The sequence below is a fragment of the Haemaphysalis longicornis genome, unplaced genomic scaffold, assembly GCF_048455015.1.
Source record: "Haemaphysalis longicornis isolate Haplotype H1 unplaced genomic scaffold, Haemaphysalis longicornis Haplotype H1 scaffold_5, whole genome shotgun sequence".
In the NCBI taxonomy this organism is placed as follows: Eukaryota; Metazoa; Arthropoda; class Arachnida; order Ixodida; family Ixodidae; genus Haemaphysalis; species Haemaphysalis longicornis.
In genome coordinates this window covers 99242528-99267451 of record NW_027526385.1, presented here as the reverse complement: position 1 = coordinate 99267451, position 24924 = coordinate 99242528, and the positions used below count along the sequence as shown (strand labels likewise).

Here is a 24924-nt window from a genome sequence, read left to right as displayed (position 1 = left end):
AAAAAGTGCGCGTTAGAATCGGGTAAATAAGGTATCGCCATTCGCAGGTTAAAGTTCACGCGCACAGTTGAAGGGGATCATATAACAGACCTCGCTTCATGTCCGGTACAGGGCAGTGCTACGCGAACTCATGGTGGCAGTCGTAAAACAAAGCGTTAGCTTGAATCTTTTTCTATCAAACCGCAGTTTAGGTGCCCGCAAAGCAAAACATAGCTGTATTCGCCCGTCACGAGCTTGCGATAGTCTACAAACAAACGTCATAGACTACGTAAAAAGAGCGTGTTAGAAGCCATAAATAGGTAATGCTGGATCATCCTCCACATAAGCAATTGGACACCAAATTTCACAGGGGAAAATGAGTAATCGCCTCACAACAAAGGCGACCTGAATCATTGAGCGAGGGCAATACATACAAGACCCTGTTGGTTCAACACATGCAGCTGCCCCCGTCAAAAATAATCGACTAAACTGAAGTTCCCCGCCAATAAACCTTTCATGCGAACATTTTTTTTTTCTATCTTATTGCGATGTGACACACAAAATGCCACAGCTTGCACTGGTAGTGGAGGGCTGGAGAAACAGCAAAGCTGGCGGTTCCTCTCCCTGCATCAGAAGCGCGGTTTTTGCATCTCACATGGATTTCCGAACTTGCCGCTGAGAGTTCTCCATGACTGGCAGGCACAGGTCGTTTTGCCTGCAGCCTTTCACATCTTTCCCACACCGGACCGTGTTAGTATGCGCTAGAACCCGCGGCAACCGGCTTTGCGAACTCGACGTCTATGCTCCCCACTTCAAGCACGAACGCACGTGAACTCGAGTAGAAAAGTACGCGCGAGATTGCGCCACGAACGCTGGGCAAAGTGTTCTCAAAGGTTGAGCTGGTCGACGCCGGGCGCTCCTCACCAGGCGCACGCTAACTGGCGCTCGATGTTTTATTGGTATTTTTTTGCTGGCTCCTCGTGTGGCACAAGCTTACGCGCAAGCATGGTAGACGCGATCTTTTTTGTCGGTATTTCTTCTGGTAACCTTTATACGGCTGAAGAATAAGCCAACAGTTCTACTGTTAAAAAATTCCTCACTTTTGGTCATTTTAGAATGAACGATTGTGACGCAGTGGCCGGCACCAGGAAACACAGCCGTGCAAATGTGACGCCAATAAATCAACTGAAGGTAGAGAAGGCGCACAGTGCCTGCGGCCTAAAGCCAACTCCCATGGCCCCTCATAGCCTTGATAAAACTGAAGCAATAACTGCATTGAAACCGAAAACGCTATGTTTCAGCCAAGTTTTCGACCATGGCGGTTGTACATCACGGGTCAATTTCAGCTCTCCGGCACCGGACGGCGCTGATAAGAGTTTGGCACAATACGGGCAATTGAGCGCAGGATGGCGCAGTTTGGCGCTCAATGACGCAGCAGTTCCACCCGACATGATTTGGCGGGAGAATCCAAATTTTAACTTAATTTCTCAGTAAATAAAGCATCGTTCGCTGCCAGACAAGCGCTGGGGGCACTATAAAACACCGCATCTTTCAAATAAAACCAACGTATTTTGTTTGCATGACCCCTTTAACCAACGCACTGTTGCTTATAAAGTTGCAGGTACGCCTGTTGTGGCATTGCTTGCGATACATCATTCTCTCTACGAAATTAGGCATCTAATTTAGAATTTAGGCTACAACTTTCATTTATGGTAACTCACCTGAAACCAGGACACAGCTGAGAACTAAATATAAAACAAGCACAGACAAACTCCGCCAAAAAAATGCACGTTGATTGAGGCAGTTGGGAGAAATGAACCACCACCTATGGATATATGCACAAACCATTTATTGTATCTTACACTTAAAAACATTAAAAACACGTCACAAATGAAAGCTCCCTTTGCGGGAGGGTGGAACACGGCGTAACTGTATGGAGGGAGAAGGGTTAGCTTCAATTAAATAGGTTTATGCACTTCCTACAGCGCGTAAATTATGCAAAGCTCACACTGGCTCCCCACGTATCTTCCCCCCCCCCCTTTCAAGAGTGGATAAATGCGCAACAAAACAGCTCGCTGCTGACCGGATGTAAGCAACTCAAAATGTGGTAACATTTTGGGTTTAAGGCAGGCGCCCCCGTTAAAATGAGTTTGGTGTTAGATGGCTTGGCATGGGTGATTGAAGCAAGAAATGCCTGGCGAAACATCAGAACTAAGTGTGCTGCTGGTACGGGTGATGGGAAAATAGGCAGGCAACCTTGCAATCAAGGTAAAACTGTCGTGGTTGGCAGCAACCATGCGCGTCAGATTTGCGAGCACCGATTTCGACGTGCTATGCCAATGGTCGACCACTGAATTTCCTACAAGCACACGCGGAATTATAACCCCGAGAGAAGTCTGGTTTGAAAACAGCAGCTCAGGGTGACAGATTAGGATTTTGCTAAAAATGCTTTCAGCTTTCAGCACATTTACAACACACACATATCTTTACCGTCCAAAAATGTAGCAACCTTGTCTAAAACGTTAAGCAACTTTTTTTCCCCCCAATTCAATTGGGTATTGCTCTTTTTCCTTAGAAATGCCCTGTACTCACACATCTTATGAGCAGTTTTCTTGCTCATGTCACACAACCGTAAGTGATTTTACGCAGCAATATGAAACAAAAGATAGCAAACTCGACAGGAAAGCCGGGATGCCGGTAAACAAGATTACCGTGTCTTCGACAGTGCGAAACGCAGCAATGTTAGTGCTGCACAAAAAAAAAAGAAGAGCTGAAGATGGATAAATGATGACCTTCTGATGAAATCTTGGTGAATGGAGAGAAAGTGAATGACCGGCACCCGACTTGAATGTCTACATCCACATATTTTGATGAGGCGCTAAACATGAGTTGACGCTGAACCAAACGCAAGTTGAGTCTTTTCCCTAAACTGGGGAGCTTTCATGCCTGCAGGCCCCTAGAATCCCACCTACCTTCCCTAGCATGCAGCACCCTTGCATCAGCAAACGAAAGCAATGGAAAATGAAATGGAACTAGGTTAGTGGTGTGAAAGGAAATGAAAGTGAGCGGAGGTGAGAGCAAAGCCCCGCGCTAAGTGACAAAGCCAGGTGGAATGTCAGGAGCAGAGGGGAGGCAGCTGAGAAGCAAGAGAAAGGAGGGCGGCAAGAGATGATTGGCTTGCGCAACAAGTCTAAAAACCAGAGCCGGACAGGCGCCACAAAACGAAACACAGAGGGAAGAAAGGGAAGAGGCTTCGCGCCTGGGAGACGACATCCCTTAGAAATCGTCCTCGTCACTGTCACTGCCAAAGTTGTACTTGACGGGCGCCTTGGTACGGCCCGTCGTCACGCGTGGTGCTGCCGACACTGCAACGTCCTTGTCGTCGTCATCGTCGTCCGAGGACGCCGCTTTCTTTGCCTTCTTGGCTGGCTTAGCCTTCTTTGTGGCCCCATCCGAATCCGAATCCGCAGCCTTCTTCTTGCGGGGCTTGGGGGCAGTCGGCTTGCGCGCGGGTGCCGCCTTCTTCGGCTTGAAGTCGTCGTCGTCGTCATCAAGGCCAGACATGTCTGAATCGCTGCGAGCGGGCTTCTTCTTGGGCGCCGCAGGTTTACGGGCCGCAGGGGCCTTCTTTGGCTTCGGCTTCTCCTCTCCGATGTCAGAAGCACCCGAGTCGCTTGGCGCCGGCTTTTTCTTCGCGGGGGCTTTCTTGGGGGCAGGCTTGGGTGGAGCAGGGCGCGAAGAGGGTTCGCTGTCAGATCCACTGTCCGCACTTTTGCGCGGGGCGGGTGCCGTCTTTGATGCGCCAGCCGAACTACTCCCCGCCGCGGATTCACTGGCACCAAAGAGGGAATCGAAGGCGTTCTCGGAACTCTGCTTCCCACTGCTCAGGCGCTTCGTCAGGGGCTCCAGGTTGCTGTCACTGTCGCTGTCGAACGCACTCTTGTTGCGGCCGTTCTCGTGGGCGTCCGGCTCTTCGGCCTCCTGTGACGGCTGCGAGTCCTCGGCGTCTTCCAAAACGCCTTCGTTAGGCTTTGCCTCGCCCATGTCATCATCCTCCTCTTCCTCGTCGCTGTCGTCAATCTTGTACTTGGGTCGTGCCAGGGCCGCCCGCCGCGACGTCTGCCTCTCTGGTGGGATCACCGGCCGCTCCTCATCGTCCGAGCCAAAGCTCATAGCGGACTGGTCGTCCGAAGAGTCCGACCCGGACCAGCTGTTGCGGCGCTTCTTTGGCGTGCCCTTTTTCTTCTCACCCGTTCCCTTGGGGGCACGCTTGCGCGGGGCCTTGGGCGCAGGTGCCGGGTTGTCTGGGTCATCTCCGCCACCGCCTTCTGTCTTGATTCCGTCCTCAGACTTCTTCGGCTTGCGGCCAGGCCCGGCGCCCTTCTCAGGTTTCCTCTTGGCGTCCCAGTCGACTTTCGGGGCAACCCGCTCTCCGAAGGGCGACGGCTGCGTCTCCGCTTCCATCTTCTTGGAGGAACCACCCTTCGGGCGGCCGCCTTTGGAGGCGGCCAGCTTGAGCGCCTTGGTGCTCGACGAGTTCTCGTCGTCGCGCTCCGCCTGCTCCACCTCATCCAGCTTGGTCATCAAGGCATCCAAATCGGCCTCCCAGAGGTTCTCGGGCGTCTTCTTGCGCAACGTCTCCAGCTCCTCTCGCTTCTGGTCCCGCTTCTTCAACAGGTCCTCCTTGCGCTCACGCGTCAGGCTCCACAGGGGCATGCCCAGGAGGTAGTTGTAGGCGGCGCTCCCGCCGTCCTTGTCCTCATCCTCGTCTTCATCCTCGTCCTGCGAGTCGGCCGGCTTGTCCTCAGATTGCTGCTGCGCCTGCTGCTTCTTCCATTCGGCCAGGGGGTCGGGGTCGTAGTTGCGCTCACGGAGGGTCAGGATCATCTCCTTGCGGCGGCGGTTCTCGATCTTGATGAGGTTGTCGATCTTCTCGAGGATGAACCGCGCCTGGTTCTCCAGCTTCTTGGCTTCGGCCGACAGCAGGCCCATCTGGTACGCCTTGCGCTTTTTGTACCTGCACACACAAGGGGACACTACGAGTCAGCATTTCCAGGCACAGAATTCAACATTACCCACAAGGGCCATACAGCAAACTCCCATTATAACAAAGCCCTGGGGATGGAAAACTGACTGATGTAAGCGGTACTTCGACACCTGCCAACACCATAAAGTCTGTTGAAAATCGGCCGTACTTGCCTTCTCCACCGCCGATTTCATTCATACCCAAAGGTCAGGTGTTGCGGCGGCATTTCGACAAATCAAGGCTCCATGATTACAAAACAGCAAGCAACACTGTCTACTTACATCTTTAAAAACGACGCTACTTTTTCTACTTTCCGCAATGCATCGTGAATGCATGAGTATTCTTCCCTCCATGTGAGAGTAAGAACTCATGGAGGGTCATCCCAACCTTCCTTGCTAATCCTAAACCACAGGGAAGCTCAGGAATCGAACGAGCGCTGCCCGCAGAGGAGGAGAGAGAAGAACAGCCCCTCTCACCCCTCGAGACGGGTGGTGTAGAAGTCCTTGAGAATCTCCTCGGGGTTCCGGAAGGTGGTCAGGACGCCCTTGGAGTCGAACAGCACCATGGAGGAGGTGGTGAGTGAGGTCTGCAGCTTGAACACCTTGTGCAGGCCCTCGTCGCGGGCCTTGGACAGCTTCTCCTCGCTCATGGTCACGACGAAGCGCACGGTGGTGTCCGTGTGGTACTCCTTGTAGTCGGTGATGAGCGGGGGCACCTTTTCGCTGCCGTGCAGCATGGCCTCCAGCACGGACTCCTTGTACGCCTGCGTCCACGTCCGCACGGGCAGCTCCGTGATCTCGATCGTCGTCGAGCTCAGGATGGCCACCTCGCCGCTGATCAAAAAGCGTTGCGGCTCCACCTGAAAGCGGCAGCAGAAAAGCGGCAAGATGAGAGACTGAGGAAATGCGCTTCTCGCTGCTTTGGTAGCCAAACTGCCAAAAACATCAATCCACCAAAGATGACGCACAGACCAGAATTCAACCATTCACAGTGGCTGTAGCACTCTGCTGCTGAGCCCAAGGATGTGGGTTTGATCCCGGCCACGGTGGCTGCTTTTCAGATGGAGGCGAAAAGCGAAAACGCCCATGCGTCAAGATTTCAGCACTTGTTCCAGATCACTGGGTGGTCAAAATTAATTTGGCGCCCTCCACTACCGTGTTGCTTCGGCACGTTAAACCCCACAATCCTGGCTTGTTGCCGTAGCTTGTGCGGGGTCGCAATATCTAGTCACTGTAGCATCGCGTAACACAGTGTCACGCAACCAAAAAGGGGCTTCGAAAAGACCACCGCTTCCCTGGTCACAATCGAACCTGGGTCCCCGCGTCACAAAGCCGATATTAATCCCCTTGGGTACACGTTACTCATATGCAAAGTGTTGGGAATGACCTTTACACTGTGCCAGTGCCACGGAGGCTGCGATTGCTGTCACAAATAAGTACACGATAACATAAAATAAGGAAAAAAATCGTGAATTAATGCAGATTACCCCGAATTAATGAAAACTCAATTTACTGTTTTTATAAGCTTTTTCAGGGGTTGTGGCGCCCTCTCTTGACTACTTTCAGTATCAACACCAGGTTGATACTGAAACTAGTCAAGAGAGGGCACCGCAGCCCCTACTGGCAAATCACTGCTCCGCACTTGACAGCTTTCACATTGAGTGAAACTGGTTTAATTTTTTTCTTCTGCAGGGCCCGAGAACGCATTAGTACCTGGTCCACTGATCCCTTGAAGTTCTTGAACCAGGGCTTGAGGGGGCTGGGCTCCTGGCCAGCGATCATCTTGCGCAGGTTGGCGACGATCTCGCGGGGGTTGTAGTTGGGGATCTTGGTGCTCCATCCGGTGCCAATGCCCTCGGCACCGTTCACCAGCACCATGGGCAGCACGGGCACATAGTACTCAGGCTCGATGCGCTGGTTGTCGTCGAACAGGTAGTCCAGCACGGCGTCGTCCAAAACGGGCATGATCAGCCGGGCCAGTGGCGACAGCATGGTGAAGATGTATCGAGGGCTGGCAGCATCTTTGCCTCCCTGCAGGGGGAGAGGGAAGCAGAAGTTCGGAGGCGAATTCGGTAAGAACACGATGACAACTGACGAAAGCACTCATTTCCAGACTAACACAATGACCTCCTTGACACTCCACTCCACCTTCTTATCGGTGGGGAGCAGGTACGATGTCAATGGACCTCTCCCTGTATGTAAACACCGTGACGTCACGAAGCGCACGTGCGCGACGGGTGGCGCCTGCTGGCGGCCGCGAAGTGCGGTGGCGGTTGGCAGAACGCGCCTGCGCCGACGGCCCGGCCTGGCCACGCGGCGCCCGAAAGGAACGATGTGCCGTTGGTTCGGGCCGTCACTGGCCGCCTACATTGCAGGTGGGGGTCTAGCTATCCTAGCTGTGGCCGTCGCACCTCCATGTAGCTTTCCGCATCTACAACCTCCGCAACACTTCCGTTTACCGTACGGTCAACTGAAGGGCGACACTTTTGGATAATCAGTGCGCGACAGAACCGCCTAAACGAATCATTCTGAAGGTTGGTGCTGTTGTGACGCATTCCAAAGATGTTTTTTAATAATCTTTGTGTTCGGACACATACCAAGGAAAGGTCATTCATTGTTGCTTTCGAGATCCGCCTAACCTAAGCGCGGTGCCTCAGGCAGCGTATACGCTCCCTGTTCTTGGTCCCTTTGCGTCGCCCGGATACAGTGGAGTACACACAATTTCATGTCGAAGGGAAAAAGGAAAGGTAAAGCATGAAAGAATTAAAAAGTAAAAGAAGCAGCAACGAAACAAAAATATGAAGAGCAAAAGCCAAAAATTATTCCAATAAAGATATCGCGATGATGTCATTCTCTACGGGATTGACCGATTGTTTTGTTACCTTTTTCCCCAGTGAAATTGTGAAATGGTTCATTGTCATTGTGAGAGTAACATAGCAGCCACATATGGTTAGTGCGTATAGCTTGCGACCGCGTACTGAAATAATTTTAGTCATTATTTCATGATAGTTAAACTTAGTGTCCTTGTACACCCGCTGCATACGCCAGCGTCGGGAGGCCGCAACAAAAGAATACATTCACTGAGTTTGTTCACTTAGGGCAAACACATTTTTCGAGTTCTTTCGAGTCGCGTGAGCGGCCCATCTCGCGCCGAAGGCACGATGCTACATGTGAGCACGGCAAGCATCTTTGTTTTACCGCATCCTCAAGGCAGAATATAATTGATCAAGGTAAAAATTTATTGAATTTCGTTCGTCTTGAACAGAACCCCCCATAAGACCAAACTTGTCGTTGTCGATCTGGCGGCAGGCGGCTATCGCGGATCCCTCGTCGAAACATTTATTTCGCGTCGCCTAAGAAGGTTAGGCATTCATTGTGTTTTTAATACACTACTCTACCTCCTCAAAACATGACAATATTTCGCAGCAAGAAAATTTCCCTCTGCCCCCCCCCCCGGCTCTATTTCACTTGACCAAATTTCTGCTGGTGCTGCATGATAGCAGATGGTTGGTAAACAGCATCATTTCATGGCACGAATCAGCGCGGACTGCCAATGTAGACGGTATGACTGCGCTTTGGGGACAGCAGAAGTTCAAGAATGGGAAATCTTGCTATGAGTAAGAGCAGACCATGTCGCTGCTTTGGCTGCCAGCCTCTTCGGCACATTGCGTGCATCCACAATACACGCCGAATTTACCTCTTTGGTGACTCGGTCACTCCGAAAAGTCTGATGCCGCTGATTCTGCTAGCAAGATTTGCGTAGCCGAGAGCACAGCAGCCCACCGGCATCAGAAACGCCAACACATAAACAAAACTCCACTTTTACGCACGTCTAATGCAGCCTCACTGCTTACGCCCCGCGCGCCGGTCCGAATGTTTTGCCCGTTTTGCCAACCACCCTCCCGGCCACACCCAGCACGTGCGCTTTCCGTGACGTCACGACCTCCGCGTGACGTACCCCGGGAGAGGTCCATTATTGCAATGGAGATGCCATGACGTACAAATGCATGAACAGTTAACAGTTTGCCAGGAGCAAGGCAGTCATATTCCACAACAAAACAGGTGCAATAGGCAACTTGAACGTAGCAAGAGACACTACAGGGAAGTAGCCAGTCCACCCGCTCAGAGGTAATTAATGGCATGGTGTCACCACGCAGTGAAACCATGCTGTTGTGACATCACGAGCGTGGTGACTCCCCGCTCCGATGCACCTCAAAGGCATGCTCGAAAGTATTGCCCTTCCTCTTTTTGATATCTCTGAAGTGGGTAACTAAACAATGTTGAGGTCTCACCTCAAAATTTCTAGCCCAGAAGCCTTCGACTGGCCTTATCTTACTGCAAATCAAGGTACAGAAAAAAAATACCAACAAGCAGCCGTAGTTCAAGCGTCAAGTAATAAAGCAAAATAACCCTCCACCTCTGCGCTTCAGTATCGCTGCAGACTTGCCACTTTCCAACCTAATGTTCTCAAGGACAGACTCCCGACCCTGCATAGGTCTACTCGAAAGGACCAGTACCTCCCATGTCAATTTATGAAAGCCCCTTCCTGCACAAAGCCAACAGCAGCTGTACTTCGTCCAAGAATGCATGAAAAGTTGCCAAGAAGTGTCTCCGTACTGGCAACCCGAAGAGAAGCGGATAACTCCGCACTCACCTGCAGGCGCGTGCCGAACTGGCCGATGGGCTGCAGCAGGTTGATGTTGTTGCTGCCGACGAAGTTCTGCGCCAGGTTGATGATGGTGGACATGAGGGAGACCTCGCCGTGGTGGTAGGCCGAGTGCTCGGCCACGGAGCCGGCCAGCTGGGCGACCTTGATCTCGCGCTTGTCGTTGCGCTTGAAGCAGGTGTAGAGGACCTTGCGCTGGCCCGGCTTGAGGCCGTCCACGAGCGAGGGGATAGAGCGCTCGTTGTCCATGTTGCTGAACAGGATGAGCTCCTTGTTGACGAAGTCCTCGTAGGTGATGTTGCGCGTGTCCTTGCCGTACAGGTACAGCTCGGGCAGGCCCAGCTCGCGCCGCTGCTTGCGCTCCTCCATGCCGTTGCGCAGCCACTCCTTGCGCTGGTCGATCATCTTCTTGCTGAAGGCCAGCTCAATGGCCCGGTCGTCCTCGCCGCCCTGGTACTTGAACTTGATGCGGTGCCGCATCATGTCCGTGAAGTACTCCTTGGCCTCCTTGGCCGTGCTGGTACCCAGACCCTGAACAAGGGAGGGGGAACAAGGGAGAGGACGCGGTCGTCAGAAACAGGCCACTTCGCGTTCCCGGACGTTGTTATGCTGCGGAACTATCAGCGATGAAGACGCCCTCGTAATGCTTCAAGGAATGGCCCATGCAGAAACAGAACAGGGGAGAAGAGGCACTAACGAGAAACATGCTGGCGCATGCTCCATCACTGCTGCGTTACAAATCACCGGCGATGAAGGTGCCCTCATTGTTATTCTATAGGAATAGTCTACACTACTCAACAAGCAAAAAAATAAAACAGCTAGCAGTGTTCAATCAGCAAACACTCGGAAACCCAAGCACAGCGCACGGGACAAAACAGCCACAGAAGTGGAGACGTCACCAACTGCTCCCGAACAATCTGTCATGCTATCTTGTACTGCCACAAATATCCTGCGAGCTTGCTCAAGCTGCTTCCAACTAAGAAAGTCAAACCAGCCAATACTCCAACTCACGTTAAGTGCCCGCACGCAACTAGAAAAGGAACGAGTATGGTCCAGGCATATCGCAGCAGAACAGCAAGGCCTCGCCAAAAAGGGACTTCATCTCGACTCTGAGGGGGGAAAAAAAATACCTTATAGTATTTGACCTTCCAGCGTTGCCAGTCATCGGTGTTGGCCTTCCACTCCTCGAACTCGGGCAGCGAGTAGAAGGAGAGCTCGGTCTTGCCCTTGGTGGCCTTGACGATGGGCGTGATGAACTCCTCGAGGAAGGGGAGCTTGAGCAGCGAGGGCCAGTTGTGGTGGATGAAGTTGATGAGCAGGCCCTTGATGTGCGAGCCGTCCTGGTCCTGATCAGTCATGATCATCAACCGGCCATACCGCAGCGTCTTCAGGTCCTCCACCGACTCGTACTTCTTCTTGTACTGCACAGAACGACGGCGGCAAGCGCAGAAACGGGTGAGAACCGGCATACATTGTGTTAGAGGGGCCATGAAGACAAAATATAACTGTTCAATTTGGGAAATCTAATCCTTTGGAAATCCAGCCACCGAAGGATTTTTTTTTTAACGCAAAAATGGGAAAAAATTTTTGAAAAATTTTTAAATTTCATGCTACAGTGATGCAAAACGGGTAGGACTGGTGCTAAAAAGGAAGTACTAAAAACATACTTATCAGTGTATTAACTGCATGCTAGCATTCAAATGATAAGATCAAATGGAACCAGAGGCCCCTTTATACAATTGCCCAGTCCTATTTCTTGGTAGTGGCTTACGTCAGCGGCTGCAAATCGCACGAACAAGATTCTGTGATGTCACCGAGAAACCGCCGGAAAGTGGCTAGGGGATCGCCACTGCTGCATTCATTTCCTTCAATATCTCACTTATTTGTCTGAAGCTTGCGATAAAACTGCTGTCACTGTTATCAGGACACACAGCAGTCGCTTCAATGAACCAAGCTCGTACTTTATCTACACGATCCCCCCAAGCGGGCTCCATTTGTAGCGGAGACAAGGTTAGAGGCCGCCTCACCTGCAGGCCCATGATCTTGATGACGTTGTTGATCTCGGCGTTCTCGAGGATCTGCTTGTGGGTGGCCTCCCGGACGTTGAGGATTTTACCCTTGAGCGGGAACACGCCGAACTTGTCCCGGCCGACGACGGCCAGCCCGGACACGGCCAAGCTCTTGGCCGAGTCCCCCTCAGTGAGGATGAGCGTGCAGTCGACCGAGTTCTTGGTGCCCGCATCGTTGGCATCCTCCAGTTTGGGGATGCCCTTCAGCTTGGAGTGCTTCTTGGCCGAGCACTTTTGGCCCAGCTGCTTCTGCGCCTTGAAGCTCACCCACGACATCACCGCCTCCACCACCCCGCACTTGAGCACCTGGGATTCAGAAAGGGGGGGAACCACCGTCAGCGCAACAACAACTCGGAGGAGACTCTGTCACACATGCCTAATCAGCCAGCTTCGCGCGTTTTCCAATAATAACCATATTCCGTTGCGAGTCCTTGATTGCACTTGTTGATTCTTTCGTGTTCTCCGTCTCACACCCTGTTTGCAGTCAAACATGCACAGACTTTGCTAATCCGCCAAGAGAAAAATCTACCGTGTTCGCACGATTCTAACACACACCTTTTTTTTGCTAAAAGTAGCTGTCAAATTTGTGTTCGCGTTACAATCGGGCGCAAAACTGAAATCGGCTTCAAAGTGTCCAGCGGCATCACCACGGACACTAATGCTCCCAAAATCCAACTCAATCCAATCCAAGACAATCCGTCAACATGACGCGAGTAAATTTTGGCGCACCCGTTCCTCAATGGGCATAACTTAGTCGGCTGTTCCAAATATTTATTTTCAAAAGATTTTTCAGAGTTAATTATTTTTCACATTTTAATGAGTAAACTTATATGCACGTTACAATCAGGGCACCGTTCGAATCATGCAAATACGGTATATCTTGCCTACTACTGTTGCCATGTTTCCAGACAACATTCCCCCCACCTTGATTCGTGGTAAACAGCATCTCATTTTCAGTGGCTAATTTGAAAGTCACTCGTGCCCAAAAGTAGCCCGGAGTAGTGCCTCGAAAGCAGTCATGTCTCACTAGTTTGGTGCACTGCTGCCGATGGTATGGCCCTCGGCAACTAACGAAATGGACAATCACGCACGTTATGCGAGGAAAGTGAGACGTTCCTTGGCATACACCTAAGCCAGCCCCCGGGTGCAAGCTTGTCGTTTTTATGTCATGGAGACAAGGAATCCTGCTTTCACTAGGTTGCAAGCTCGGCAAAGAAATGAAATCACTGTGCTCGTTTGTCTTGACTTTCTTGCTTAGTAAGGACTATTAAAATCTGCTGCCCGTATCTTGCGCCCTAAATTTGTCAAACAGTTGGCCACCCCTGTGCTCAAAGGAGATCAAATTCTACACAATACCACATGGAAGACAACAGCTGCCGTGGGTTCATGTCTTAGGAGGAAAGTCACACCCCGGAAGTGCACAGCTCACCTGGTTGTAGAACTTGTCGCTGAGGTCGCACTTGGAGCCAAACTTCTTGGCCTGCAGGGTCATGTTCTCCTTGGTCTGTGAGTCGAAGGTGGGGTTCTCAATGAGGCAGTTGACAAAGATCCACAGGTGGTCCTTGATCTGCTTGTTCTGGATCTTCACCCCCGCCTTGTTCTTTTTCTTTACGCTCTCCAGAATCTGCACATGTCAAACACGGGGTCAAACACTTTCTGGCACTCAAAACACGACAAGCCAAGCCTTCAAACAGGGATCTGTTCCCAGGTGGCGACATTCAAGTTTATAAAAACATTGCAAAAAAATTTCACCCTTTCAATACATGGTCTACGGTGGGATATGCAGGGGTGAGACAGCTGAACCAGATTTGGGAGCAGCTTTTGGAGCAGCGAAATTTCGATTTTGGAGCAGAAGAACCTTGATTCGGAGCAGAAGAACGACATTTATTATGTCACCTTAGGAGCCTAAAAAATCAAATTTTTGGCCACTTAGGGGGGGGGGGGGGGGGCTGGGAGTGCGCTTTTTAATCGGTTTTGAACGTACATAGCACTGAAACAGCCATTCAATAAGGTTTTTCTACCTGAGTATCACAAGGAATGAACACCCTCTTTCAAACCATTTTTACATTCTTGCCTCTATGCATAGATAACGCGGAGTTCCGTTGAAAATATCTAATTGAAAAACTAAGCAATTTTAAAGGAGCCATGAAGAGAAAACACAAGTTTGGTTCATTCAAAAGCTTGCCTCGTTAGAATCATACTGACACCACTTTTAACGTAAACTTCGCTCAAATAAGCTACATGAATTAGGAAAAAAGGGAATGGCCATGCGACCCACTAGCTCATTTCCCGCAACACAAGCTATGATGTCATTCGAGCCAGTTCTGCGATTGGCGGAGGCCGGCGAAAGTAAACGCAAATTAAGCAGAGCTTACAAGCTTGCCGAACGAGCTATTTGCGCTTAAATTTAGGGCACATTCTTTTTAAAGCCGTAAGAATGGTGGTAAGTGTAAGTTACGAAAGCACATGTAAACATAGAAGTACCGCTTCGTACTGCTGTTGTTGGTACTGCGCGCACTATCCTTGTTTAGCTGCACAGAACTGCGGGGCTTTGGGGTTGTCCCAGACGACACTGGCCGATTGATTGATGCGACGGTGTCTTACGTGAACATATTTGTCGAGCGAGCACTACGTTTCACGAAACCATTTTCTCCCAGAACGAAAAAAAGGCAGAAAACGACACCCCACGGTATGGTGGCGCCAACTAGATTCAATAACGTAAACAAACGCGCGAATACCTCAGTGCCAGCGCCAACGTACAGGGTGGAGACACCCTTTAAACGGTCCCATGCCGCTGCAGTTGGGTCAACGTGCACAAAGCGTTGTTCTCGTTTCTCACGAGACCCAGCAACGCGAAACAGATAAGATGATTCAAACTTCACCAGTTAACCGCGTTGCGGCGATAATTTTAGCGCAGTTTTGATACAATGACTTGTTTCGGCAGCGAGCGAGTAGACCAAAATGGCGGCGCCAGCGCATACGTGTCTCCACCCTGTAAGGCGGATGCGTGAATCAAGGAACCCTAGGCTGCAGAGCGGTCGGTTCCTGTGATGTCATTTGGGACCACGAAAACGCACGATTGAGCGGGAAAATCAAAATTTTTGCCTAAATTGATTAATTTCTCAGTGAATAAAGCATCGTTTGCATTCGGACAAACGCTGGGGGCACTATAAAACACGAAATCTTTCGAATAAGACAAACTTGCATTTTGTCTTCATGGCTCCTTTACGGAATTTTTATTATCTCGTGAATGCCAAAGTTATTTTTGTAATCCCAGACTCAGCGTTATGCACAACTGAGAGCCATGGCAAAAGTTGCGCAAAGCGAGGGGGCAGTCGTCGCACCCCACCAGCCCTCCCATTTCAAGCCCCAAGGTGGGCGTTCACAACGATCGTAATTAGAGTATTGGTATGTTTAGTCACCTCCCTTTTGGCATTAAATTTCAATTCAGATAGATGGACCATTATTACTAGCGTACGATAATAGCTTGTCCCGCTATCGGACAACACTGCTTGAACATTTGTCGGTGATGCAGCCTGCGCCGCCACTTCTGCAGTGGCCATCGTCCCACTCCCGCCGCTTGCAAGCTCACTGTCAATAGCAACAATAACTCGGCTTTTATAACGCCGCAATGAGTCCTGAATTTCACTTCAAGCACGCACCGCGCCTCAGACTCAAGGCCGAAACACGGCGAAATTGCGAGAATTCGTTGCTTTTGATGAACTCCCGTATTTCGAGTCACGCAACTTCCCGTAACAGGTCAAACGTAAACCCGGCCACCCCATAACCAAAACTGCGGTAGAAATTGGCAAAGAGCACTCTGCCTGAACCACAAGAAACTGCTTCGCCCAGCGGCCAATCTTCACTGCACCAAGATGGCGGCGCCCAGTAATGTCGTTCTGGAGATGCGGCGCTCCCAAAATTGCCATTTTAAAATCAACTTGCACAAGTAGTTTGTGAAAACTTTATATGGGAAAACTTTAAAACTTCGCACAATGTAACATGTGCAACCCGACGTTGTGACTTTCGAAAAAACTATCCCGTGGACAATTTTATGCGGGTTTTTTATTGAATGATCAATCAATTAAACCTTTACAAACAGCATCACCTTCACGGTGCTGGAAAATTATGCCATCAGTAAGCATTTTCCCCCTCTGAAATTGACGGGAGTGTTAAAATCCTTGGCTCTCATACTCTTTCGAAGCAGTTTGGCGCAATTTTTGCAATTTTCAAGCTTTTGGAGCAGCCTGGCGCAGGAAAACAAATTTGTATCAAAACTGCACAATATGTGCAGCTGTCTCACTCCTGGATATGGTAACAGAAAACGGCTGTTTGCTTCATCGAAACTATCTTGAAACGCTATCTTGAAACAAACTATATTAGAATTAGCCGCTAGGACGGTTCTACCATTATGACAAGCTTCAATTACTTTTAATGATAACGTAGTTGGCAGTAAAGTTTTAGATATTGTGGAATTCCCGTGTGCTATCCATACATGAGCTCCTACACAATGCCCCACGTTTGTCCCCTACAGTACAACACTGATCCTCCCAAGTTTCAATCACCTAATTAACAAATTACAAAACAAATGTGTATTGTTTCGTGCACTCCTTGCAGTGAGCCAACTTCACTGGTCATACTTTCATTCACAGAGTGGAAGGGCAGAGAAATTTTTTTTTTTTAGTTCGACAACATTTTGATACGTTCGGAACTACAGTTGAACCTCGATATAACGAACCTCGATTTAACGAAATTCGCGATATAACGAATTTTTTCCAGTTTTCTACCAAAATTTTGCTAAATCCATGTATTTTTATCTCGATTTTACGAAGTAATTTTGTGCGGCGCTTTCGATTTAACGAAGTCACGGCGAGAAAGGAAGAACGAAATTCCGGTCGAGGCACGTTTTATTTTGCCTCTCAGAGCCTACATTGAAAACATTAAGTACTCACACGATAAAAGGCTAAAATGAAAGAAAAGCGGTGAATTATGCGGTTGACAACAATTAAAAGCGATAAAAGCTGCTGCTCAAAAACCGCTAGCGGTCATAGACGGTTTAATAGTGCCGCCACCATTTTGACGTCTCCATCGTTGCCTACGCCAGCGCCCTCTATGCTTAGGCTGCCGAAGCCTACTTCAAGTGTTTTTTTTTTTTTTCTCTACGCGTCTTTGCTCACGGTGCTGCTGCTCTAGGTTGTGCTCGCTGATAACCACATTAATATTTTGTTCGTCCATCATTAGATGAGTCTTATAAGCAGCATGAGCACTCCAAGGGAAAGAAAAGTGTTCCGAACAAGAGCCTGTAGAAGTGTCAGTGAAACCGACGGTAGACCGACGGCCACCGAAGTGATGGATGCCATCGACGTTCTGCGGAGGCACGCAGGCGCACGCGAATGTTTAAGAGCAAGCCTTGTTAGCGCTGTCAGCATACGAGCGTCACGTAAAGCCCACCCTGGTCAAGAAACGCCAAGCACTGCTTACGGACTTCTTCACTACGGCTTGAACATCGAGTGCTGGTGGCAATAAATTGCTCTCCGAACGTGGTCAAAACGTGCTCATTAGACAGCTGCGATGCGGAGAAATCGGTTTCTTTAGGGCTCAGCGGGCATACAAGTAATTGCTTAATCAAATTTGGCCAGAAGATATTTAATGTAAGCTTTCCACTTTAGCGGGAGCACGTAAGCGCTGCTCCACAAAGTGAAGCGGTCCGTGTGTACTCCGCTCAATTCTCAATCATGGCTTTATTTCGAGTGTCGTGGTTGCATCACGCGCCCATACTGCAGAGCCTTTGTGCATGAAAAAAGTCTTTAGAAAGCTTTATAGCACCCTTCCGCTGTTGGCCCGCCGCACCCCTCAACGCCGCGGCTAAGCCTACTACTGAACGGACGAAAAGAGGCGTAACTTTGAACCAGCACCTCGCCGGGGTGAAGTTCACGGAGCACGGAGGCGGGTTCAATGGACTAACAGCGGCGTTTAGTAGTGAACGAAATGAAAAAAAAGAAAAAGTGAAAACCTAGTCTGCTATCATATTTAATGAGGCGTTGCGGAAAAAGCGCCGGTTTTACGACGACACGAACTACGGTCGGCTATCCGAATTCCATTGCCTAAGTGTTGAGGCTCTTAATTCACACAATTTTCGCGGCCAGTTTTAGTACAAATTTCGCTTTAAGTGGAGAGGTAACTACATAGCAGTTGTTTCTGAGCGATGGGCAAGGTTTTGAAACCTCAATAACTGGTTAAATTAACTGTAAAATCGAAACCTCGATTTTACGAAATTCTCGATTTAACGAAATTTTCGCCCGCAAGTACGACTTCGTTATATCGAGGTTTAACTGTATTTGTACTAAATTTTATTTGTGTGATCCGCATACTAATACAGACATTGGGAATTTTTGTTACAATAGTTTGAACTTAAAAAAAAATTTTTGCCCAAGACCCATGAACTTCCCCAAGTTAAATTTGTTTTTTTGTTGCTTCTAAATTTTCCTGCACGAGTTTTTATTAGTTCAGGGGCAGTCAGTACCAATTCCAGTGCCAACACAGTTTTGAAACGTTGCACTTTATTATAAAGCAGGTAAAGCAGTCCTAGAGTCAAACCCAGCTACAACAAAACCGACGGGACGTGCGAAAAATTTCGTTAAAGGCCAACTGCACTCAAATTTCACCTCGGCCAAATTTGTTTTTAATGCGTAGTAAGTACCCCAAATAAGCTGAGACACAAGTGGTAGCCCCGTGAAACGCCTCGTTAATCAGTCAAAAGCGTTTAAAAAGGCTCCGCCGCAGACCACTCTGCACCTGCCGGCGGATCGCGTAAACAGCCATGACGCGCCTGTGACGTTCCAGCCGACGGTGGCTTTTTCCTCTGGCCAGCCACGCAGCGGGAGAACCGGTCGAGCTCTGCTGCCCCGTGCGCGCGTAGAGCTTGCGCGCAGACATTCTCCCGAACTGGTGACCGTCCGGCCGCTCGCTGGACGGCTGCAACGTCACTGCAATGGCCGCGCTCTCCTCGGTTTCGGTTTCAAAATCGCAGATTTTTGCTGGCCGCTTGCGGCGTCCTCGTGCGTATTTCAGCTGTTGTATTTTGCATGTTGCTTTCTTTTTAAGCAGACTATACGGAAATAGGGTTTTCAAGAAGTCGAAATTTTGAGTGCAGTTGGCCTTTAAGGCGGAAATTCGTTGCAGTGAAATCTGCCCCAACACACCACAAAACCCACCCCACCACATCACCGCATAAAGCAATCTCTGGGAAAAGGAGTGATGTGCAATTGCATGGTAATTATTTGGATAACCAACGTGCCAGTGGTTATCAAACTGTTTTTGCCCACACGTAAAGAGCGCCTTACTGGAAGAAATTCTGTTGCGAAACATTGCGCAACAACGCACATCTACCAAAACTGATTACTTGCAGATAACTGCTAGGTTGTGGGAAGCCCTTCTCTCGCTTCTGGCAAGAGCAGGGGCTGTTATCTTATCCCCTGACTGGGCACCCCAGCATCTGACCATGAAAGGCTCGCTTGCCTTTGTCACGAGCGCCCGCTGGCGACAAAGATAAGGTGATGCGGGTTCAAGACTAAACAGGAAAAATTATTTTTGCTTTTGACTTTGAAGAGTGGTAGACGGAAAACTGCAATTACAGCTGCTCCCAACGCATACATCACAGCGCAGCACCCCAGCAGCACTCATTAGCGTAATTTCAAATGGATATGGACTGACTGCCTGGTGAACCGGGCCTGTGCCTCATGCAAAGATGGCCAGCCACATCGTTATCACCACCAAACAATGGTGCCCATCTATGAGTTTTTGTTTGTGAGTGGTGGAGGGGGCTCGCGTTTTCGGAGAAGCTAAGTGCCATAAATGCACAAAAAGTTACAGATGGCTAGTGTTATGCTTATTTTATCCTAACATAAATGTCCCAACCCCGCCCCACTGAATGAAAATTTCACTGAAGTGAAAACAAGTCAGACAAACGACTTCTTGTGGCGTCGACTTTGTTGCATTGACTTCTATGGCTAGTTGACGGGGAATTGGCAATATTTCGTTGAAGTGGAGTTCGTTGTAGTGGGGTCTGACTGTATAACCAACTCTCTTGCAATTTGAAGTCAGCCAATAACACACGAAACTGGCAATTCATAATTCACAAGGACCAGGCTCCTCACTCCAAACCAATCCGGTTACCATATAGTTTGTGGGTGTTCAAGGTAGCAAAACAAAAGTTATAAGTGGCCATAACTTCGCAACCTTGAAAATGAGTACAGACGATACCACACAAGACAGCTCCGCTCATTATCTTTTCTGTGTTTGCTTCCGTTTGGTAGCACGCATTTTCAGAGGCAAGCTCGGTTGTCTTTTCCACCATTATGAAGAAAAATCCGTACTCTTCCAAGCAATCTGCTCTACAATTTACAATTTTCCCTACCATGGCTTGGCCATCACAAGACTGCCACTACGTGACAGAGCACGAGTCCCTAGACTGGAAAAGAGTTGAAACTTTGGCTGACTGGTACATCACTTGGAATGAAAGCAGCGGTGTGGCAGACAGAACATTGAAAGGAGGAGACAAACTGTAGTAATGTCGTAAACTGCAGCACAAGTGTTTGTGTCTTCCTCTCTCTGTCCCAAACGACACACTGCTGCTTTCATTCCAACTCTCTACAAACTTTCCGAAACGTCGGCTTGGTCATTATATGCTCAGACACAGAACCGACATTAGGTTACGGAGCACTCTCAAGGCTCCGTAACCTCCGATACTTCCGTACCCCCGTACTCTCCGTACCTCCGGAACCTCAAGGCAGTCTGATTCAACCTGAGAGGGGAAGGAAGGAAGGAAGGAAGGAACGACAAAAGAGAGACCTTACATGATCCCATCCCCAGATTAGGCTTGCAATTTTCATGGCTCTGTTAAGATGCTGGCACGTAGAGTAGCACCAAGTACACACTAAAAGTGTATTCCCCCCCTTAGAGATAACTGAGCCGTCTCGGACTGTCGAAGGAAGGGAGGGAGGGAGGGGGAAGAGAGAGAGCCGACCTTCTTGACGAGGTGCTCGGCCACGTAGTCCACGTGGCTGCCCCCCTTGGTGGTGGCGATGGAGTTGACGAAGCTCATCTGGCGGAAGTCGCCACCCTCGCTCAGCGCGACGGCCACCTCCCAGCGGTCGTTGACGCTCTCGTAGACCACGGTCAGCGGGTTGCCCGCCTCGTCCTCCTTGTCCTTCACGAAGAGCTGCACGTAGTCCTTGAAGCCCTTCACGGGCAGACGCTTGCCGTTCAGGTACACCTGGAGCAGCGACCACGAGGAGGAGGAGGGAGCTTTAGCCCTGACCGCAACACACAGGTTGGCAGGCGGACGGCACACCTTGCTTCTCACTACAGAGCAACACTCCTTTCTCTTAGCCAGAGGCCCAGAATTATCATCATCAAGAGCTTATCTCAGTCCATGCCATCCTTAGACTCACAAGGGAAGCAAGTTGATTGGTTTAAGATTCCACGGAGAAAGGTACTTAAATACAATGGAATCTCATTAAACCATACCCCAACACGCCATTGTTCCTTTCTATACGTAGCTAAGCTGAATCCCCTACTCGGTTCACCTTTAACGTAATGCATTCAAATAAACCGCAATGCTTTAGCACGTACTTTCTTCGTGTCCCTGTCAGGTACGGTTTAACGGGGTTTCACTGCATAGCATTTGACTAGGCATACACGTTCACAAAGCAACTGGAATGCAACGTCACTCCCTTACAAAGGATCCTGCTGTGAAAGCAAAACAACTTTTTGGCCGGGTGAGTGGTCATGCAACTTGCAGGAAATTTGTGCCCTTGCACAAGAGGCAGATGTGGTAACTGGCTGACAACATTACTCAACAGCTTTGGCAGAATTAGCCCCTGGGCTTCAATAACAGTGCACTTCCAAATCTTCATTCACAAGAATACAAGATATGGAAATGCACCAGCCAAGACTTCCCACCCAGGCTACTGAGCCATCTGGTTTAGACAAACATTTGAAAGAGACCAAGAATAGAAAGTCACGACACAAACGTGTTCTGCCTCTTCACATTTCTGAATCCCTTCATGCCCCCGTGACGCATTATTCTGCCCAGATTTGCACCTTTCTGAAACATACAAGGCTTCCAGAGAAGAAACGAGTACAGCACATCAACTCTCTCGTAAGGGCAGGCATTCCCAGTAATCTCGATGGCAAGAGGACGGTGGGGATACCTTGACGCCCCGCGTGCAGCCCGCGACGTCATAAGCACGGCGAGACAGCAGGGCGACCGTGTCAGGGTCCAGCTTCTCCATCTTGAACTTGGCCAAGTCTGGCTGGAAGGTGATCTTGGTGTAGTCGTCACCTTTGGGCTCCGTCCGGATCTTGGGATCCGTGGTCTTCTTCATGTTCTCCTCCCACACCTGATGCAGAGCAGGCAACACAAAACACATTTCGTCATGCCAACGTTGTTGAGGGAACAACTTAGCAGCAAAGTGTGATTTTGAAGCCCAGTGCTCAATATTCGGCATTGCGCTGTTACCGTGTGAAGCTTTAATGCGATTCTGGAGGTATTTTAAGTGCTTGCTGGTTCCTTTCTTTCCTGCCACAATTAGGACGAAGCTCCTCTTCGTTACTTTCTGCGCTATTCTTTGTGGCAACCTGTCGGTGCCATGGCGTTTCCAACAGATTCCCAACTGCTACTACGCGGCATCACCCCAGTCTGTCCAGCTTACCACTGATAAGCACAACACCTGTTGCCAGCCTTTCACACTACAAGCCCAACCGAGCCCCATTTCAACCCTAGTTCGTTCCCTACACTGTTCTCTAGTCTGTGACGTTTGCTTCCAGTCCTTAAGCATGGCACCCACCATTACTGTTTCCACTGCTGTTTGAGCTACCCCAAGTTTTATGCCACAATTCTAACTGTATGTGTCAGAGACAGAGGTAATAACTGAATGGCACTATTGATTGCGCTTCCCGAAGGAACCCCACATTAACTGTGCGTGCGGTTTCTTTCTCATGATCGCATCAGCTCTGAAAACCAGTACAGTTGAATCTCGTTATAACGAACATGGACATAGCGAATTATTGCCTATAACAAACTAAATACAAACTTTGGTCAGTCACACTTTATTTCAATGACACTTATTCTTTTATAACAAAACAAGCAGCGAGCCGCATGCAATATCAGATATAAAGAAGAAATATTTGACCAGGAGTGTGAAAAACTACATGAAAAGAAAACCCCGTCGTCCGAAACTGCAGTGGTATAAAGGCCCTTTTGTTCGTGGACACTGGAAAACTCCATCCTACTCAGTGCTGGGACACAGGCCTGTTTTGCCAATTGAACTTTGTTCTGTTGTTATTTCGTGACTCATGGTCCGGTTCATTGAGGTTGAAATGCAACAAGGAGAAAGGTAAGGTTTACCTAATGGATTCGAAGCCTAAAAAGATGCATTTCTGTATCAAGCATTTTTACGCGAGCCAGATTTTCAATTTGTTGGAGCCACTTTTTACCTCTACTGTTAAACAAGCATCGAATATAACAAACTATTTTGCTGTCCCAATACTATTCCTTATAACAAGGTTCGACTGTATAAGGTTGGTTCTACTGCGTAAGGTTGGTTACACACCCCTTCTCACTTTTTGACTAGACTAAAGGCCAGTGTCAATGCTTGACATTTTACTTCATATTTTGTAAGATTAATTTTTAAGCCTGCACACCAGCTTTCCCAATGCACAATGCTGGTCGTTCCCGAGCAATACAGCAATATACGATAGAAAAATGCAGGGCAGCAAAGCTAAACTCAAAGGTGTAATCAACGATATGAATAAATGGTCTCAGCCCCTCCATATCAGCCACGTATGACCCCCAGTACCCCAAAGAAGCAGGTTATTTTATATGATGATAACTACGTGGCCAAAGACGTTACATGCAAGGTCTTGCCTATGCCTTACTATTTTAAGCGGCACCTCAAGCTCGGCACCAAATACCTATTTTTTCGTCCGAGAGCGAGCCACTGTCCCGAGCATCCGTAGGTCACATTCGTGTCGACGGCTGCAGTAATTTTATTGCGCACTCACAATAGCGGCAAAGTCACGGTTAAACCACGCACAGGTTCATATCAACTACGAACAGGTCAAACGTCGTGTCGTAGCTGGAAGCTAAAATGCAGCCTCTGACTGTTATGTTAGGCGCTAAGGCGGTGGTCGACCGTTGAGCTCGGTCGATTTCAAATCGCGTCACTCGCGCGCCGTTCAAAACTCGCGCGCTCAACAGCCAGCGGTCTACTTGCATCACGCCAGTTGGCAGGGCCGGCTTGACCGTTTACCCCACGGCTCGTTCAAAAGCTTCCGCGTTCGGAGGCCAGCAGAGAAATGGCCAGCCTTACCTGCTTGAAGAGCTTCTTCTCGCTGCGCGAGTAGGTCTCCACCGTGAACTTAGTGCTGAATATGTTGCACAGCTTGGCGCCGTAGCCGTTTCGGCCGCCGGTGACTTTCTTTTCCTCGTCGTTGTAGTTGGACGACGTGAGGAGGTGGCCGAAAATGAGCGTCGGCACAAACATCTTCTCTACCTTGTGCTCGACGACCGGGATGCCCTTGCCGTTATTCCAAATGGAAATGCGGTTCTGCTCGGGGTCGATCTCGATCTTTATGCAGTCCATGGTCTTGTCGCGCTGCTTGTTGTCGGCGGCGTTGACGAGGATCTCGTCGAAGATCTTGTACAGACCAGGGACGTAGGTGATGGAGCGGTTCTTCATACCGCCGTTCTCTTCGCCGTCGTAGACCCACATGTTCTGCGTGATGGGCTCGACGGATCCGATGTAGGTGTCGGGCCGGAGCAGAATGTGCTCCAACTGACTCTTCTTTTGATAAATACGTTCCACTGACATCCTACCCTTGCCGCCTCCTTTGTTCCCGCCAGCGCCGGCTTCGCCATTCTGCTGGTTGGCGGCCGCAGGAGCGTCGTCCAAGTCGTCGAGGCCGTCCGAGGACATGGCGTCGACCGCTGCCATCGCAGACGACGTTAAAATGCTCGCAGAAGACCGCGCTACCGGTGACGCAGGTTTAAATGAGGCTGCCGCGTGAAGCGCTAACGTCTGAGCTAGGCGCTGAATGGTGCCAGCGGTGACAGGCCTAACGCGCCCGACATTTTTCCGGCGGCAAACGCGCCGACCAACCAACGGCTTTTGCCGCTAACGA

At 49.6% G+C, this 24924-nt stretch overlaps 1 protein-coding gene across 1 annotated transcript; it reads right to left on the bottom strand.

The window, feature by feature from the left end:
- Positions 1-1811: 1811 nt before the first annotated feature.
- LOC144138613 (DNA topoisomerase 2-alpha-like) lies at positions 1812-24924 on the bottom strand. Its single transcript, XM_077670990.1, has 10 exons — positions 24114-24924; positions 21954-22142; positions 20765-21013; positions 13169-13363; positions 11698-12045; positions 10801-11091; positions 9659-10201; positions 6718-7035; positions 5482-5864; positions 1812-4996 (listed from the first exon to the last, which is right to left on the bottom strand). The coding sequence occupies exons 1-10, from the start codon at positions 24735-24737 to the stop codon at positions 3256-3258; spliced, it is 4881 nt and encodes a 1626-aa protein (XP_077527116.1). The 5' UTR covers positions 24738-24924; the 3' UTR covers positions 1812-3255.

What these genes read in the sequence shown, in the direction of transcription:
- LOC144138613 (XM_077670990.1), bottom strand. Translation starts at nt 24,737, where the DNA reads ATGGCAGCGGTCGACGCCATGTCCTCGGACGGCCTCGACGACTTGGAC. An exon ending in GCTGCACGCGGGGCGTCAAG is followed by an intron (nt 21,014 to 21,953) that starts GTATCCCCACCG and finishes TCGCTGCTCCAG; the next exon opens with GTGTACCTGAACGGCAAGCG. An exon ending in AGTTCGGCACGCGCCTGCAG is followed by an intron (nt 7,036 to 9,658) that starts GTGAGTGCGGAG and finishes CTCCCCCTGCAG; the next exon opens with GGAGGCAAAGATGCTGCCAG.